Source organism: Mauremys reevesii, linkage group 4 (assembly GCF_016161935.1).
Source record: "Mauremys reevesii isolate NIE-2019 linkage group 4, ASM1616193v1, whole genome shotgun sequence".
In the NCBI taxonomy this organism is placed as follows: domain Eukaryota; kingdom Metazoa; phylum Chordata; order Testudines; family Geoemydidae; genus Mauremys; species Mauremys reevesii.
The window spans coordinates 23,983,010-24,001,201 of NC_052626.1; the positions used below are offsets into that span (position 1 = coordinate 23,983,010).

General features: G+C 42.6%; 1 protein-coding gene across 7 annotated transcripts in view; it reads right to left on the bottom strand.

Annotated features, from left to right (window-relative positions):
- EVL (Enah/Vasp-like) overlaps nucleotides 1-18,192 on the bottom strand; it is a 214,473-nt gene that overhangs the window by 72,189 nt on the left and 124,092 nt on the right. For all 7 annotated transcript variants that reach the window (XM_039536877.1, XM_039536878.1, XM_039536875.1 and 4 more), the window contains exon 3: nucleotides 16,050-16,227. In XM_039536877.1, coding sequence (XP_039392811.1) covers nucleotides 16,050-16,227 — 178 coding nt within the window. The remainder of the gene's footprint in view (nucleotides 1-16,049; nucleotides 16,228-18,192) is intronic.

Sequence of the window (18,192 nt, forward strand, 5' to 3'; positions counted from 1 at the left end):
CTGCACTATGTAGAGTTGGCACAGAACCTAGCTCCACCGCATGCAAGAGGTGTGGAGTTCCCCTGCACATGGCTTTGCCCTCTCCTATGCATAACAAAAACCCAAGTGGTTGCACTGTACTGAGGGTCTATTGAGACCCCTACACTGATAAGTGAATGTCACTCATCCTGAACTCCAAACATCAGCACTCCAACATGTATATTTGGCATTGCTTTTAGCTTAAATAGTTACTTTCACATTGGGCATGCTCAGCATATGTTTCTCCAATGGCATCTTTGATTCATGCACTTTTGGCTAAGTGGGGCAAGTTCACCAGGCTTGGTTTTCCAAAGAACGATTACACAGGTGTTTGAAAAAGAACAGCATCTGTCAGTATACTAACTAGGATAAAAGTTACATGCTTCAGAGCATAAATGGATCAGCAGCTGAAGGCCGGAGCACATTCCTACTCGGTGTACAATATTATACAATTTAGGTTCACTGAGGTTCTACACTTTTCTCTTGGGGATCCAATACTGACCACCGTTAAAGACAAATATCAGACCAGATTGATTATTGGAATTTCCAGCTATGAAAATTCTTATGTCCTTGCCTCTGCCTAAAAGGCTAAATTGAGACTGCTAACACTGTAAATCTTCTCCAAAGTCGAGCAGGCACTCTATTATTTTACTCAGTTGGTGTTCTGAATGCTCACAGAGTGAGGAGCGGAACCTATTCCATGACTTGTGGGGCTGTTGGATTCTACCTAGTCTAGCAGTACAAATTCCACTCTGATAATCTAGTTCCTTAACTAAAGTTGCTTTGTGCACCAGTGGCCTGAACTGCTAATTTAAAGGACCAGCTCTGCATTCCTTGCCCACCCAACTTTTCTCAATGACTTCAATGAGAGTTTGGGGAGCTTAAAGGTACTCCCAATTGATCCTTAAATGCAAGAAGATATGGGCAATGCATTATGGTGCCTATGTTTGAAAGGTGGGCTTATTTAATCACTTTATGTGCTCATGATGAAATTTATATCTGGAACTGGAAAGAATCCTGTGGCACCTTATAGACTAACAGATGTTTTTTGCAGCTTGCTTTTTTGAATATGAATGCCCACTTCTTGATGTGCAAGCATGTCTGCTTGCATCAAAAAAAAAAGCATGCTGCAAAACATCTGTTCTGTCTATCTATAGCAGCCACAGGCTGCTTCTTTCTACAGAAGAACAGAACTACCCCCCCCTCTGATATCTGGAACTGTATTAGATATTTACAAAGACACACACACAATAATTTTCAGGTGTTAAATTACTCAAAGAGGGAGCCCCAAAAGACAAACAGACGTAGAGGAAAAGAAGTACAACTTCTTACATTATATATGGGGCCGTGGAGACCAAACAAACCACATATCTTAACTCATATCAAGACCTACAGGTACTTGACAGTTCATGAAAATCAGACTTATGGGCTAAATCCTGAGGTTCTGGAATTTTGCCTGGTAAAGACTTCAGGACTGGATCCTGTAGGTGAAATCCTGGCCCTACTGAACTCAATGGAAGTTTTGCCATTGACTGTATCTTTTGCTGGTTAAAGAAAAGATAACAATATTCCATTTCTGGTTTTGAGTTCCTGGATTTGAGTGCTCCCTAGGATCCTTATCCAAAGCCCAATGAAGGCAAGAAGAGTCATTTCATGGACTTCAATGGGGTTTGGATCAGGTCCAATTTATTGAAAGGATATTTTTGCCAGTGATCCTTAGGTGAGCGTGGCTTTTGTTTTAATTTTTTTTTTTTTGGATCTTTAGTGGGTACAAAACCTCATCCTACCAACATGAGTCTATCAGTTTGGACATCAGTATTTAATATAAATAAATACAATTCAGCAAATTATTTTCTCCAACAAAGTTTTACAGAAGGATTCAAAATATCTAACTTCAAGAGTAACCGAGTACAATAATAATATTTTATGTTGAATTGTAAACAACTAAATAATCCAGAGTCCACTTTTGCAAGGGAAATTCTTACTAGCTGAATTCTAGCTTGAAAAATTATAATTCCCTGTTGGCCTAATAATGTAAATTGCCTTTCCTAAGTATAGTACAACTTACAAAACAAAAAGTTCCTTTGAAAATAAAGAATGGCTATTTCCCCTTATTCTCTATTACCTCTGTCTAAATCTGAGACATCTCTGGATACAAGTTTGAATTTATCCAGAAACTGTTCTGCTGCTTCTATCCCACAAAACATGGGATGAAATCCTGTCCCTAATGAAGCCAATGGCAACATACCCATTGGCTTCAACACCACCAGTATTTCACGTATGATTTCCTGGTATGTGACACTCTTAGCTTTGCTGGGTACAAACTGCGGCTTCCACCCCCTTCTTTTAAGAACATATTTCTCATGGGTATCCAAGTTCTGCTCTTTGTTAACAGAAGCTGAAAACTGAGAAGAAAATAATTTGCTGGAATGTAGATGCTATTTCCCTTGTTCTCATACATGTTTCAGTACTACTTCTTTACTCTTTCAGTCCAACTATTTAAATCTACGTAATTTGCCAGACTCTTGTATGCTATTTTAGATGCTCTTTATATAAACTGAATATTTTCATCAAACACTTGTCCATAAAACTATTCAAAATTCCCTTTCCTATGTTTTCGTATGAGCCCAGTACCAAGACACTATGTGCACAGGTTTGATTTTCCCAAATCTCAATTTTACATTTGGAGCATTATTTTCTTTTAACAGGTTGTGAATTAAGTTAAACCACTGATCACACTAACTATAATGGCGCTGAAAGGCTTTTTCAATGTGTCACATGGTTTTCCATTCCTGCAGTTTGATGTTCCAGGTTATTTAAATAGAAGGTTTCTCATCTAGCTTTGTACCATTGTAGCTTTGAGGTGGGATTTTCAAAAGCACATAAATGACTCAGGAGCACAAGTTGCATTAATTTTTCTCCATCTCCCTTATATGTGCCAGCCAGCACAGTTGAGCCATGGCAAAAGCACAAGTAATCTGCCACTGGCAGAGGCCACTAATGGATTACCTCCTTAAATCAAGGGGGAAATCAGGAAATTAACTGACTCTCAGAGTCACAATTCATGTCCTGGTCTGCTCGAGGGACAGTGCAGGTATGCAGACAAGGCCCCTTACTTAGGGCAGCTAGTTAAATTGCCAGCTAGCACTCAATTATAATTTACACATGCGCCAATTAATACTCCACTCGTTGGAGGAATTTTCATAACAATTTAACTTGTATGTATATCTGGGATGATCTGCACTATGGCATTATGTACACTTCCAGCCCCACAGAGTCACTCCCATAGTCATTTGGCAAGTTGCGCCTTACAAAGGAGGTCAGTATCATTATCCCCACTTTACAGATGGAAAAACTGAGGTACGGAGAGGGACATGAGTTGCCCAAGATTACCCATCAGGCCACTGGCAGAGCTGGGGAACAGAACCAGGTCTCCCAAGTGCCAATCCAGTGCTCTATTGACAATGACACATTACCACAAAGACTCTGATGGCCTGTCAGATTTTAATGTGCACTTCTGCACTGAGGGCATTGTGCTTTGGATGTGACTTTGCCATCTGGTGCTCTTTGGCTTGTGGTGATTTGCCAATAGGATCATCTACTCCTTAAAATTAAAAAAAAATGCATCTGTTAACAAAACTAATTGAATTAGGAACCCTTGAGGAAAGACCTTTACCTATACTGCTAATGCATATGTCGAGATGAGCTGCCATTTGCAAATCCACCCAAGTGGGGGAGGCAGTGTCATTAAGTATTTAAGAAGGGTTTTACTTTCAATTTCATCACCCACTTAAGTGCTTCTATCTAAAATGGATGCTGAAGAGGCAGAATTATAAAACACGTCTGTCAGGCGAAAAAGCTCAGTGGCAACCCAGGATGCTTGATGTGACCAAGAGTATGAAGATGCATGCGAACAGATAGGGAGTGTTTCTCTCTCTCTCCATATAGGAAGGCAAATGATAGAATTTTTTTGACTTCTCCATGGGTAACAACCAGGTGCAGAAAGTGCTGTGCAGAGGCAGCATATGGTGATTCATTCAGCACAGTTAGAGTCAAACAGGAGATTTTCCTCTCAATTGAGTCTGTTGTAAGAGAGGGCTGCATAGTTGGGCCATAACTCTTCAACTGCATCATTACCTATGTCATTGGTTGACTCTGTGCTCCCAAGCGGGGAGTGTTTTGACTGAGAACACATCTTGTACTGAACTCAATTATGCTAAAGACACTGTCTTTTGTCCAGTGGCTAAAGTACCTAATCAAAGCAGGATTAAAGACAGATCAGAACACTGTCACTTTTATTCTGATTACATGGAAGAAACATCTCAGGAACAAATTTTCAATAGGCTTCCTCAACTTTGTTTTTAAAATTTGCAGGCACCTTTCTTTTAGCAACAAAAAGCAGGCTATTTGCATGTGCAAAGAGCCATCTGCTTGCAGAGATTTGGTAGCCAGAAAAGTAAAAACTTGATCTGTGCACAATGCACAAACACATGTGTGTGTACTCACTAACTGTTCCAGGGAATTTGTTGAGGATCATTGAAAATGTGGGCCTGCATGTGCCAATGTCCGACTCCCTGATAAAAACCATGGACTTAAGAGAGACCTTGGGATTATGGCTCATTACAACCCCCCTGACTGCCTGCTAATCCTTAATTGTCCACTTTATTTTAAGTGGTCTCCTACAGCATATGTGAGCCCTTTCTGCTTAACAATCTGACCCACCTCTTATTGAGCTTGGACAGTCATCATCTTTTCCATACCTGAGGAAGAGCTTTGTGAAGCTCAAAAGCTTGTCCCTTCCACCAACAAACCTTGTCCAATAAAAGATACTACCTCAAAATGTTGTTGGCAACATAGTGAATTTGCGTGCACTGTGGTTGTAGCTGCGTTGGTCCCAGGATATGAGTTGTGTCTTTCATATCCTGAGGCCAACGTGGCTACAATCACACTGCACACAAATTCACTATGTTGTCAACAATTTTTTTTATTGCTTTCCTCTCATTTAACCAGTGACAGCCGCGTCACAGAATTTTCTTTTTACATTTTTAGTTTTAAAAGACTTTAAAATACCAATAAAAATAAAAGGGGGAGGGGAACAATGCATCTTTAGGAACAGAATTAAATAAAACACGGTTGCATTTTGAATGAAAGCACATTTGACAGACCAGGGCCAAAGAAAAAGATAAAAATAAAATGCCTGTCCTGTTAAACTAATTCTTGTGCTTAATGAAATGAGTCACATTCTTCTAGAGCCACCAGAGGATATTGATTATCCAAACAGTTAAATAAGGATGGTAGCAAGTGAACATAAAACTGAAAGAGGTTTTAAAAATCAAAACTATTTCAAGGATCAATTTCTCTTTCTCTGACAGAAATTAGGTGTCCGATAAACAGACAAACATCCCCCAGTCTATTATCACCAAGCCAAAATGGCAGTGCTGAGACTCAACACACCAGATTAAACCCGCTGAGAAAGGAAAGAGAAGCCTACAGTTTGCATCAGGGAAAGTAAAAATCTGCAGCATAGAAGAAACAAATTAGAGAGACTTGGATGAGGATTCCAACCACAATGTAGCAAAGAGCAGAAATGAGATGAATCAGAGAAGCAACTAAATACTGACACTGAACGTTTCAGGGGAGCCCAAGGGAAATGGGCAACCAGAACCAACTAAGTTTTCAATGGTATTTCAGTGCCTAACTCCCTTTGACTTCTTTGAAGATCCCAGTCTAGGAGCCCGATTTTGCCGTCATTGCACACCATTACTCAGCCTGAGTGACAGTTGCAGAATCAGGCCCTAAAACCTATGGTCTCCCTCTACATATACCAAATTATTTCTCAACAACAAAAACTACATGATTTTCTCTGTCTGAAAGAGGGCTAGACTGAGGATGGGACTATGTGCCTGCACAAGGGAGTAGGAAGTCTTGCTGAACCCCTTCACCTTGCTATCTGGACCTTGGCTTCAGGCCCACAGGAGGAAGTGGAGCTATTCCCCTGTTTATTCCCTCTCTGGAGCAAGCAAGCAGCGACTGGGCAGTCTTGGCTCCACCCTCCCTACTCACTGACTAGGGTAGCTGAGCAACATGGTGGGAGGGTGGAAGTAAATTCCTGATGGAATAGGACAACCCCTCTGTGACACGCTGTATCTCAACATAGCACCCCAGATCCCCTATATTCACCACTGTCATATGATGATGATATGTTTTGTACAATGCATGCCTTGTGAGGTATCATTTTAGAAGTCCTGATCTGCTGAACCGTAATATCCTGTTGAATTGCATGTGCTATCATTATATATGAAGATACGAAGTGTTGCTATACGTGTTGCTGAAATAAGCTGTGAGGTTGAGAAATACCCTCAGCCAGCCTTTCAGTAGGAGCAGCTATCACTGGCCAGACAGGAGTTAATGACCCATCAAGAAGAATCCACTATCCCAGAAGCTTCTCAGAGAGGGCACATATGCACTGAGGACTGCCTGACCCCGCGTCACAGACAGGGTCTTTCTAGGGAAGTATAAAAGAGAGACAGTGATATCATCACTTGACCTCTCTCCCACACATCTCAACACCTGGACAACAGTCTGGAAGACTAAAAGATTTTGAACTAGGGAGACTGGTCCAGGCTGGAAGGGAATTGAGGAACTGTGAGCTGCCTGTAACATCTGTTAGGGTGATAGACTTCTTGATTCAAATCTTGCTTAGTCTGTTAAAGTTATAATTTAGACTGCGTTTCTATTTTTATTTCTTAGGTAACCAAATTTGATCTCTATGCCTGCTACTTATAATCACTTAAAATCTATCTTTCTGTTGTTAATAAATCTGTTTTACCTAAAACAGTGTGTTTTTGGTTGAAATGCTTGGGGAATCTCACTTCAGATTACAAAGGCTGGTGTATGTCTACTTTCCTTTGAAGAAGTAGTGAACTTATGAATGAGTTTGCATTGTCCAAGGGACTCCTGAGCAGCGCAAGACAGTATATTTCTGGGGTGATTTGCTGGTGGCTCTTTCTGTATGATTCATGAGTGGCTCAGAGTATCCATGCAATTTAGCTAGGTGTGTAGCTACACCTGTTGATGGCTGAGTGATCACAGCACCTGGAGAGGTTTTGCTGCTTGTCACTGGTCTAGCTTTGTGAGAGACAACCCAGGCTAGAGCGTTAAGGAGGCACAGTGGTCCCACAGTTCCAGGTTGTAACCTGGGGATCCCATCACACCCTCTCACATGGAGCAAGGAAGAAACACGGGAGGGATTGTGACTCAATGACTCAGAGGAGTGTCTCTGTCTCACAATGCCTCCTGGGGTGAAGGAGCTTCCACATTATCCCTTGTCTGAAGTCATAATCTAGCCCCACATAACAAGGTGGTAGATGCTTAATGTAGAACATGTTGATTTATAGGTCAAATTAACCCCAAATGAAGTCATCACTAGTGAGTCTAGAAAGCACATTCGTGAAGGAAACAGTTTGTAGGGGCTGGTCTACACTGGGGGGCGAGGGGGGGTGTCGATCTAAGATATGCAACTTCAGCTACGTGAATAGCGTAGCTGAAGTTGAAGTATCTTAGATCGAGTTTACCTACTGTCCTCACGGTGCGGGATCAATGTCCGCGGCTCCCCGTCGACTCCACTACCGGTGTTCGCGTTGGTGAAGTTCCGGAGTCGACAGGAGCTCGTTCGGGGATCGATATATTGCGTCTAGATGAGACGCGATATACCGATCCCCGAGAAATCGATTACTACCCGCCAATACGGCCGGTAGTGAAGACGTACCCTAGGTGTCCTCCACTGAATCAGGAACTAAAACCTAGATTAGGTTGCTATTAACAAACAAATACCACATTTCTTAAGGCCTGATGGATATTTTCCCAAATCCTCATGCTCTTCAAATACTTCTATCACTTATTGGGACTAGTGGAAAACCCAGGGGGGAAGCGCCTTTTGTCCCTGAACTCTGGGAATTTCACCAGTTTGTACATCTCTCTGGAATGTAAACAGGGTAGGGGGTGACGGAGCTGGAGAGTCTCACATGTACCACTCTCCTTTTTCTCTCCACATGCCTCAGTCTCTCTTAGCTCTCTCAACACTTTTTCTTTTTCAGATTCAATTTCCTTCCTAAAGTGGTTTTCAGACACTGCAGCAGATAAGGGACTACAGAGCTGTTAGATTTGTTATGCTCTTCAAAGATGACGGGAAATCCTTTGTTCTAGATGTGTTACAGTAGCTCCGCTGCTGCTGGTTTAAAGCACGATAATGCAGGAGTCCTGTGGAAAGTGGCAAGGGGGTGCTGAACTTCTGTTACAGTAAAGAACTCTGCTGCCCCAAAATAGAGAGTTGTCAAGTACACAGGAGAAAACTTTCCGCCACAGCTTATTGAACCAAGTAAATGACGTCCACCTTTCAACAGCAGAAAAATTAAGCTGACACTCTGATGTTCCCTGATGTGAAAATACTGATAACATTTAGAGCACTAGAGCTCAAAGGATTCTTCAGCTCTAGTTTACCTATTCACTGTTTATATCATATCTTTACATCCTGCCTTTCACTCCTCTTGAGCCAAGATAACACACACTACATTAATCAGTTTCCCTCTCAGCTTCTCCTGCTCTAGCCAAGTCCTACACAATTTGGGTTAGCTGCAGAAGGAATGTTTAAAAGCACAACACCTCTTCCCCCACCTACTCCAAAAATGGTCTCACTGATATTTAAAATCCATTTTTATTAATATTAGGTCAAATCATGAGATGAGGGAGATGCAGTATGAAGGTGCATATGCAGTGAAAAGGCCATGTATCCACTGACACAGTGAAGAAGGCAATGAGGAGTCCATCCACTTAGAAGGTTTTGCATACTCGTGGATGCTGCAAAGGAGCATTGTGACTCTCTGTGCTATCACAAGGAGGGAGGAAGTGGCTCTTTGGGAAGCACGGACAGTGGGCTTGTATGACAACCATCATCTTGGCCAGTACGCCAGGGATCGAACTGAGCTAAAAGCATGAATTGCTACAGCTTGAGTTAAAAAAGTCAAAAACTCTGTAGCTAGTGGGTTTAACAGACACCTGTTCTCTACAGACTGGGCACGGGGGGGAACTGTAACACACACTTACCAATGGGTAACACGTACACACAGGGCTAATTCTCAAGGATAATCCCTCTGTTGGCTGAAAGCAGTGGGTGATGTCACTACTAGCTATGCAGGAGTTGGTGCTCAGTTGGTACCCACCATGCTTCTAGTCCTCTTCCAGGAGGAAGGGGCAAACAAGGAAGAAGGTCCAGTGGAGGGCATGAGGTGGCAACACTGCTTCCTACACATGCAGAGCAGAATCCCACTTAGATTTCTGAGGCGTATCCACCTCTCAGAATACAGAAGACCAGCCTCGCACTTCACGATGTCAGTGGGATGATGCGGGGCAGGCAACTCTTTATTCCACAGAGGTTTGCAAACTTGTTAGGGAGGACGAAATCTCATCAGCTATGAATTTCTCCTAGCTTGTGGCAAACGGGTCTTGGTTCGTAGGTTTATGTTCTGTGGCTGGCACACTCCATTATTGATGCATTATGCAGCACTGTAATGAAGATGAAGTCTTTTGTCTTCCCGCACTGTGTGTCTTTTGTTGTAGCGGAAAGTCTTGGGGCAATGTTATCTACCACAGCAGTGATGGCACTGGGTATAGGACTATGCATAGGGCTGACTCTCTAGCTTTTCTGTTCTTTAAAACGCAGGCAGTGGCTTTTGCTGTCATTGAAATACAGGTATTAAGAAATATGCCCAACTTAAAATGATTTGACTGATAATTATTTAAAATACAGCAAAAAAATAAAAAGCACATGGTCACCGGGACAGCCATCACCCCAGGTCCAATCTATGCGCTGCCACGCCAGTCTCTTGCAAGGAGGTTTATTTTCTTAACAGAAGCCAGCAAACAAATAGAAAAAGTCTTATCTAACGCCTGGCTTTCAGGTTTCTGCTCCTTCCCTTTCAGGGACCTTTGGCAGGTTCCCAATCTTGACCAGTTTTACTCCTCCTCTGGAGCAGCAGCCAGGGGATCCACCACAGGACCCTCCACTCTGGTATGGTTTTCCCTCCCCCGGGCACAGCCTGTCTCAAACAATCCTTCCTCCAGCTGCCCTTTATAGGCTAAGGTATAGCCTATCCCTCTTTAATTAGCTGGATTGGACTCACCCGCTCTCATTCAGGGGTGCTGGGTTTAGTCTATCTAGAGGGACTGGCTACCCTATGACACACATGCATCCCATTTCATTCAGAGTCATATGCAGCATAATCTGCATTCAGTTATCATGCTGATAGGTGCATCATGAATGGGAGAGATTTTATGTCATAGGCTGCACTTTTGCCAGTATACATGGAATCTGATAGATTAATATCTTATATTGATAGCATGCCTTTCCTTCTTCAGGATCCCAAAGTGCTTTACCAGCTATACCCCTACGTCACCAGTGAAATGCAGCCATTCCTGGAACACAGTGAAACACCAGAGGAAGAGGAGTCATGCTGAAAAGACGAGGGAGTAAAAGGGATCCTAAATTCTGAAAACTCCCTGGGATCCAGCCCAGGGGAAAGGGTGCTGGAGAGGTACATGTGAAATGACCTACACGGAATGGTGAAAAAGAGCTGCCAGCAGAGCTTCTAATCGAAAACCAGGAGCAAGGAACACCCCTACTCATTGCCAAAACATGTCCCCCATGCAAAATTTATTGGTAATCTGAGTTGCAGCCATCTCTGTGCTATGTGCTGATCTGTGCCAGAAGGTAGTCAGCTGAACTCTACACACTTTGTACTGTATATATATATATATCTATGTATGTGTGTGTGTAAGGCATATATACACAAGAGAAGGAAACTGCTTTCTACCGTGAGTAATGGCCCTACAGTTCCTTACATCTCCTTGTCAATTGATGGAAATGGGCCATTTTCATTACCACTACAAACAGTTATTTTTCTCTCCTGCTGATAATAGCTCACCTTGACTGACCACTCACCTTATAGTGTGTATGGTAACACCCATTGTTTCAGAGTGTGAGTGTGTGTCTTCCTACTGTATGTTCCACTACACGCATCCGATGAAATGGACTGTAGCCCACAAAAGCTTATGCTCAAATAAATTTGTTAGTCTCTAAGGTGCCACAAGTACTCCTGTTCTTTATGTAAATTATCAGGCAGCACCAAAAATAAACCAGATTCTCCATTTTTCTCCAAATGATACTGAATTATTAAAACCAGAAAGCCCTCGGCGTCCCCAATTATAAAGATGTGAAACCACAGTCACACGGCAGTAAAGCCACACCCTCAACTTCCCCATGTGGCTCCCACAAAATCTACCCTGACTGCGGCTTTGGGGTGCTGTAGGATGGGGAGGAGAGAAAAGACTGCATTCCCGAGAATCCAAGCAAACAGATGGAGTGTGTGTGTGTGTGGGGGGAGGGGCGTATGAAGCCATGACTGTGCCTGCCCCCCCCACCAACACTTTTCTCCAGAGCAAGAAAGGAGTAGGGAAGGAAATGTGACCCTCTGATTCTCCTCCTCAGGCAGCGCAGCCATGGGCTGTCCCCTATCCACAATTGAGCCTAAAGGCTTAGCCTCACATTGTGGGAATAACCACTCTTCTCAGGCTAAATTCATCTATGGTTGTAGCTCCACTGAAATACATCCAGTTGTGCCAGAGATTAATTTGCTTGCTGATGTCTTCCCCCCCATCACCTCCCTGCCCTACCCACTTTCTGCTGCTGCTGCTGGTTTTTGTTGCATGCTTGATCTAATGCAGACTGTAATCTCTGAGGGTCAAAGATTTGTAAATCTCTAAAGGTCAGAGATTTGTCTATTTGTAAGCGCCAGATGGCATGATATGTATTAAAGAACCAGGGCAGGGATGATGTGAAATACTCCTCATAGGATGTCTGGAGTTGGGTAAGAAGGGGTGCTCCCCTCTGCCGACTGAACACCTCTGCTCTGAATGAGAAGGGGCAGCCGGGGGCAGTAATTGCACGATGTAACTCGTGCCAGGAAACAAGTTTGACTTCTCTCTATGAAGTGGACGCTCCAGAAAGGCATTCATTTAATGGGAACCCATTTGTCATCTTAATGGCCTTAATAAATGGGGCCACTAACAACATTAAGCATGGGAGTAGTTATGCGCAAGTCAAGTCAATGGTATCAGTTGTTCTAAGGCTGCTGGATGCTTAGGACCAGCTTTTTATTTTCTAGCACAAAGCTGAAGGAGACTAGAATAGAGAGAGACATAAGGACATCAAAACAATGAGGCATATAAAAGCATTGACAAGTAAACAATCATGAGTCAGATTGACCACAATCAACAATTCTGAAGGCTGGATGGTGTTTGTCAGGAACAGGTGTTGGATAGAATGCTTGTGGCATGCTCCCTACTGCTGTGAACAGTTCGCTGTCACCCACTGAGCACGCTCAGCTGTACATTTTGAAGGAGTTGAAAGGAAGGGTTAAGCACACAGCTCCCATTATAATACTGTGAATTACATTCACACCTAATATGACATAAGCCTTGGAGTTTGTATCTAAGTATTTGATTTCACCCTTTACAGAACTAAGCGCCAGGCACAAAATTTAGATTAGGATTTGTGTTTCAACTTTCCCAGAGTTTGAGGATCTATGGGCTTATCTCAACCTTAGCACAGTGTTGATCTTTGCCCTCTTCTAGAGGCTGGTCCACATAAGAGGCTTATGAGTTGGCTACAGGGCTTTGTCCTTTAAGTATAGCGGTAGTTGCTCATAGGTTTAAATCAAGAAGTACCAGGTGCACATTACCCATCCAGAGGGCTGTTACCAACTGTTACAGAACGAAGAGCCAGGTGCAAGTTTAGGTCTAGATTTTTAACCCAACTGTTGCTTTCTGGGGTTTTGGTTTAGTATTTGCTTATATGCCAGTCTGAAAATTCACCCCACACTGTGTACTTTCTGAAGAAACACCTGGACAGCCTGGAGCATTAATAACCCATTTGATCTATGGGAGAGGGGTGTCTTTTTTTTAAAAACAGAAACTAATTGTCATATAATGACATTCACTCTGCACAACAAGGCAAGCCCTGTGGAATTTTAAAGCTCCGTCACTGCACAGTCCTGGTGCTTCTCTGAAGATAGCAGCTCCGTGGCATGCACAGGTAAAGAGACTGGGGGATTCAATTATATTTTCCCCTTGTAGTTCAGGTCTGTTTATGTATTTGACATTTCTCCTCATTTATTCAAAAGTCAGCACCGCATAAGAAGTTTACTTTTATTGCTGAAAAACTCTGACTGCCATAATTGCTTAAACTCTACATTTAAGATTAATGTGTCACTCAGAGAACACATCATTGCTTTGAGGGCAGATGCTCAGCTCTCTCTTTTCTACAATTTTACTCCAGTTAAAATAAACTGCCTCTGCATCTGCTAGTGGCATGATATATTCTGGTTTTCTTTACAAGTCTTCATGATTAATTGTAATCTATACAGGCGGGTGTTTGAGCTAAGAGGGTAGTAGTAGCTGAAGCCAAAACCTCGAACAAACCACACTGGGCCTTGCAGGCACCAAAACAACAGTGTCACGGAGCTGATATATGAAGCGAGCACACATTAAAAATAGCACATCCATGTCTACTACAAGCAGCAGGAGATGCCGACGCACTGTGCCTACATTTTCCCCATAGGTTAGGTTTAGATTACAATTTCCAAAGAGAACCTCTACTTTGCCGTAAAGATTTTGGGCCTGAATTTCAGTACCTGGCCTTCACCTGTGTGTATGAAAATGGTGTGTGCACACAATGCACTCCTGCATCTTACAGTCAAAAACCCCTGCATGTGCACTTGAACATTAGAGCCTATGTTTGCATAACTGTTAGGATTTTGTACTGAAAAAATCGATTTCTCCTAATGGCTTTCCCATATGCAAAATCTAACATTTGTGCAACATCCAGGTGATAGAGTTTTTAAAAGTGTATATGCAGGGTTTGTGCCTATAAATACACATGCTCATAATTCTGTGTGTCCACAAGTAGAATTTGTGAAGACCAGCTAAGAATTTGGTCCAACAGAGTTTTCAAGGTTTCAAAGTTTGATAATGAATATATTTAACAATTTCCTTCTTAAAATATGCATTGCTATTAGAGACACTAGTCCTCAGTGAGGACAACTAGCTTAGAACAAAATCTTGGAGTTTTTAGTGTGAACTATTTTAAGATATATTAAAGTTAAATAGCCAAAAGCAAAACCTCTCATTTTTTTTAAAGTTCCCTATCTCCAAGGCACCTTCTTTGAACAATGTCATACTTCGCAAAAACACTGCTCTTTGGCTAGACAACAAGCATAAGACACTTCAGATGAAAAGTTGAAGTAGTTTTGGAGGGAAACTAGGATCATCATGGAAAGTCAGCTAAATCCAACAATTTCACCATTACAGTCTTCAATTGCCAAAACACAATCCAATTGGTGGAAATCTTATCATGTGACCTAAAATAATGTTTCAGGCTTTGCCCTTCTTTGAATTGAAGGGCCTCACATGTGCACAACATAAGACCTGGTATTGGAGACATTCAGAGTCAAATTGTGCTGGGTCCTGCAAAGGTGGGCTTGGGTGAGGGGGAAGAAGTGCTGAGTCAGCCAGAATTCCTCCTGGAGTCTCCTGTGGAAGCAGAGCCTCCCACTACCCCCTGGGCTGAAAAAGGCAGAATGTATGCCTCGATCCTTCTGAGACATAGTACGTGTGGCATTTGGGGCAAATTTTCTTGCTCTCAGATTGATAAATTAAAAAAAAAAATCAACAATCTGAAAAACAGAAACTGTGGGGCGGGGGAAATACCAGCCACATGGCATATAAAGTAAAAAGACATACTTCCAGATACTCCGGGTGTCATTAGGAGATAAGTGTGACATTGCTCTGAGCTTAAATGGCCTTTTAGCGTGTTTTGTGTGAGTCAGAAATTATTAAAATGTTTGAGTCATTACTTCATTTATTTAAGATGGCTGCCACTATTGCCAATGAGGCACTGCACTTGGGTGAGACGGTAACACGAAACTGTAATGTAACACAGATGCCTCAGTGGAGGGTAACTGGAGCTGAAGCACTTCCAGAGAGAAAATGGAGGCCTGAAGCATTATTTGGCAGGAAAATAAAATAAATGGTATAACAAAGCATTTAGAGTTACATTCTACACTCAGTTAACCCACGTGCTTCAGTGAGGTAACAGACACATAACTGAGCGCAGAATTTGACTCAGATACTATAGATCAAAGGCTTTAAGCTTAGAGAAGAAACTTAAAACCTCTCGGGTTATAAAAGTGACCTCCACTGGGCAATACGGCCCCTAGTCTGTGTCTTTGGCAAGACACCACCAGTCACCTTTTCAACTCATGAAGCAATTTCTTTCCACTATAAGCCTGAACTGCAGTCAATATATTACTTGTAACAGCATAAGCCAAAGCCAAGGTTTAAATCTTTGGCCCTTACTGTGTCCTATAACCAGAAGCCACACACTGTACATATAGGTACCCTCTATGCAAGGCAGATAGGCCAGTGTAGCCAATGTTTGTAACTGACAAATAAGACACCTGAAGAAACACAAGCTCCAAGTTCTACATGTAAAGTTTATGAGATGTCGCAGCTTTGCTCTAGCTTTTGTTTGTTTAGATTCAGATTCTGCCACTCTTACTCATATTGAGTTGCACATTAGTCCACCAGTAGTATCATATAAATAAATGGAGCTACCTGCCCAGTCAGCTACTATGCAATGGAAAGATGGCAAAATTTGGCCACTAATCTCTTGGCGTGGACTAGACTGAGTGAAAAATGGAAAGAAAGAAGGAAAAGCAAAGCCTGCCACAGCAACTGTTGGTGCAATTAAAGACCCTTTACCAGGAAACTAAATTACACCTTTCTGCTTATTTGTTTTGGCATGGCACAGATACCAGGCATACCTGCATCATATGACTGAGATATGTAAATGCAGACAGCAAGCACCTCGGGCTAACAGAGAGATTAATAAAAGAGCAGAGCAAAGTGATTGCTCATACCTCCATCCTGTGAATTCATGATATTCAGCGCAAACAACATTGCATTGGAGAACGTGGTAGCCTCTTCCTTGCTTGCGAAGTTCAAGCCGTAGACTTGCCGTGCATCACGCCACTGATGAAAGGTAGGTGTTGCTTGATTGTACTTCAGTCCTTTCACAATTGAATAATTAATCACTACCTGCAATTTGAAATATAGATGAAGGTTACAAATATTCTACTCTGACAGGAAAGAAAAGGCATGGATCAGTTCAGGTCTGTAATGGCAAAAAATATATATACACACCTTCCAGAACAAGGTAGGCCAGTGTGAGTTTTGACATTTACAGACACATACCTGCTGAGGAGATTTAGAATTGTTCAATTCAGTGTCGGGGCACATGGGCGCAACCTGAAAAATCTGTTACCTGCTCATGCCTCCCTCAAAAGCTCCACCATACAGCTGTGCACATGTTGTAGACAGGTGTTTGACTTGGTGCCAGCAGCTCCTGGCACCCGTTGGGGAGAAATCATCCACAGTTGTTAGTGAAGGGGAGCAACTGATTCATTGGCACCAAGCCTCCCCCCCAACAGGTTACATGTTTAAGCGGATGCCAGAGGTCTGACTTGCTCCTTCTGCATACTCCAAGTTACTACCAGTTTCTCAAGTTGGAGAACTGTTTTGTCTAGAATTAGATTGGCACAGATTATACCGGAGGACTCAGAGTGTCCACCTCCACTTGCTGCAAGTTCTGAAGCTGCCACTCATGGCTACAGAAATAAAAAGGCTTTTTAATAGCCTGGGGAGAGAAATGCTTACAATGTTCTTTAATCTTTTTGTTGATTTTCATCTTTCTTCTCCTAAAGATGGAGCTGCCAAGTGCTGTGCTCAGAGACAAATTAAAACGACTGGCAACAGTCTAATTAGTAAAGGTTCATAGTCATAGTATGATGGTCGCCATCTTGGCTGACACACCGGGGATTGAACTGGGAACCTCCAAAGCTAAAAGCATGAGCTGCTATAGCTTGAGCTAAATAGTGAAGGATTCCTAATTGATGCCGTAATAGCCTCAGGTGCTTTGTAGACTGGGTACAGCTGGGGACCTATAATGCACTCCCCAGCAGGCTACACTGTCACTTTATGACCGGTAATATATAAGGGCCAAAACAAAAATCCCCATCCTGAAGGGCTCACAGTCCAAAGTTACACACAGAGACAGTGCCCTGAAAATATCAGTGTGGCCGGCGGAGGTTGTCTCTGTACCAAACAGGTGGGGGTGTGAGAGAGATAAGCCTGAAACTTGGTCCTGGATAAGAACAGTTCCAGATGTTCAAGTATTGTAAATCTAGGTCTGAACTTCATAGCTGGCCCTTACAGCTGGGGTTGTTTGGACCCTCGCTTTACAATAGGCCCAAGCAAGCGCCAGGCTATAATTCTGATTGAATGCGCACTGAAGTCAATGGGAGTCTTTCTTCAATGGCATTTGGATTAGGTCATATGTGAATCAGCTCCATCACTGAGTGATAAGAAGTGACTTGCAGGAGTAGAAGGGGGCTTGCAGCACACTGTTTGGGAGACTATTTTAAGGGCAAGGGGCAGCATGCGTGAAAGTGTTTAGGACAGGAATGAGAAAAGAAGACCAAGGAAGCAGAAAGCAGAGACGTTTTGGCAGCCCACTCACTACAAAGGGCTAATGGAAAATAATACAGAGGTGTCAGATAATCAAATAGCCCCCTGAGTGGCTTGTGTAGCACGGACGTATACAGAAGGAAATTTTGGGGTAAACCTTTAATAAGCCTCCCTTCTTACAAGTGTAAGTCAGAGTTCCTGCAATGCTAGCTGCCTGATTCACACTCATGCTCTGCTCCCGAAGATTTGTGCCAGTGTTGCAATTACACAAAAACAACAAGGAGTCTGGTGGCACCTTAAAGGCTAACAGATTTATTTGGGCATAAGCTTTCGCTTCTTCAGATGCATGAAGGGAAAATTACAGATGCAGGCATTATATAATGACACATTATCTGTTAGTCTTTAAGGTGCCATCCACTCCTTGTTGTTTTTGTGGATACAGACTAACACGTCTACCCCCTGATACTTGTTGCAATTACAGGCATGAATTCTGTAGGTGAAAACTTTGCCCACAAAAGGGAAGCTGCCCTTTTGAAA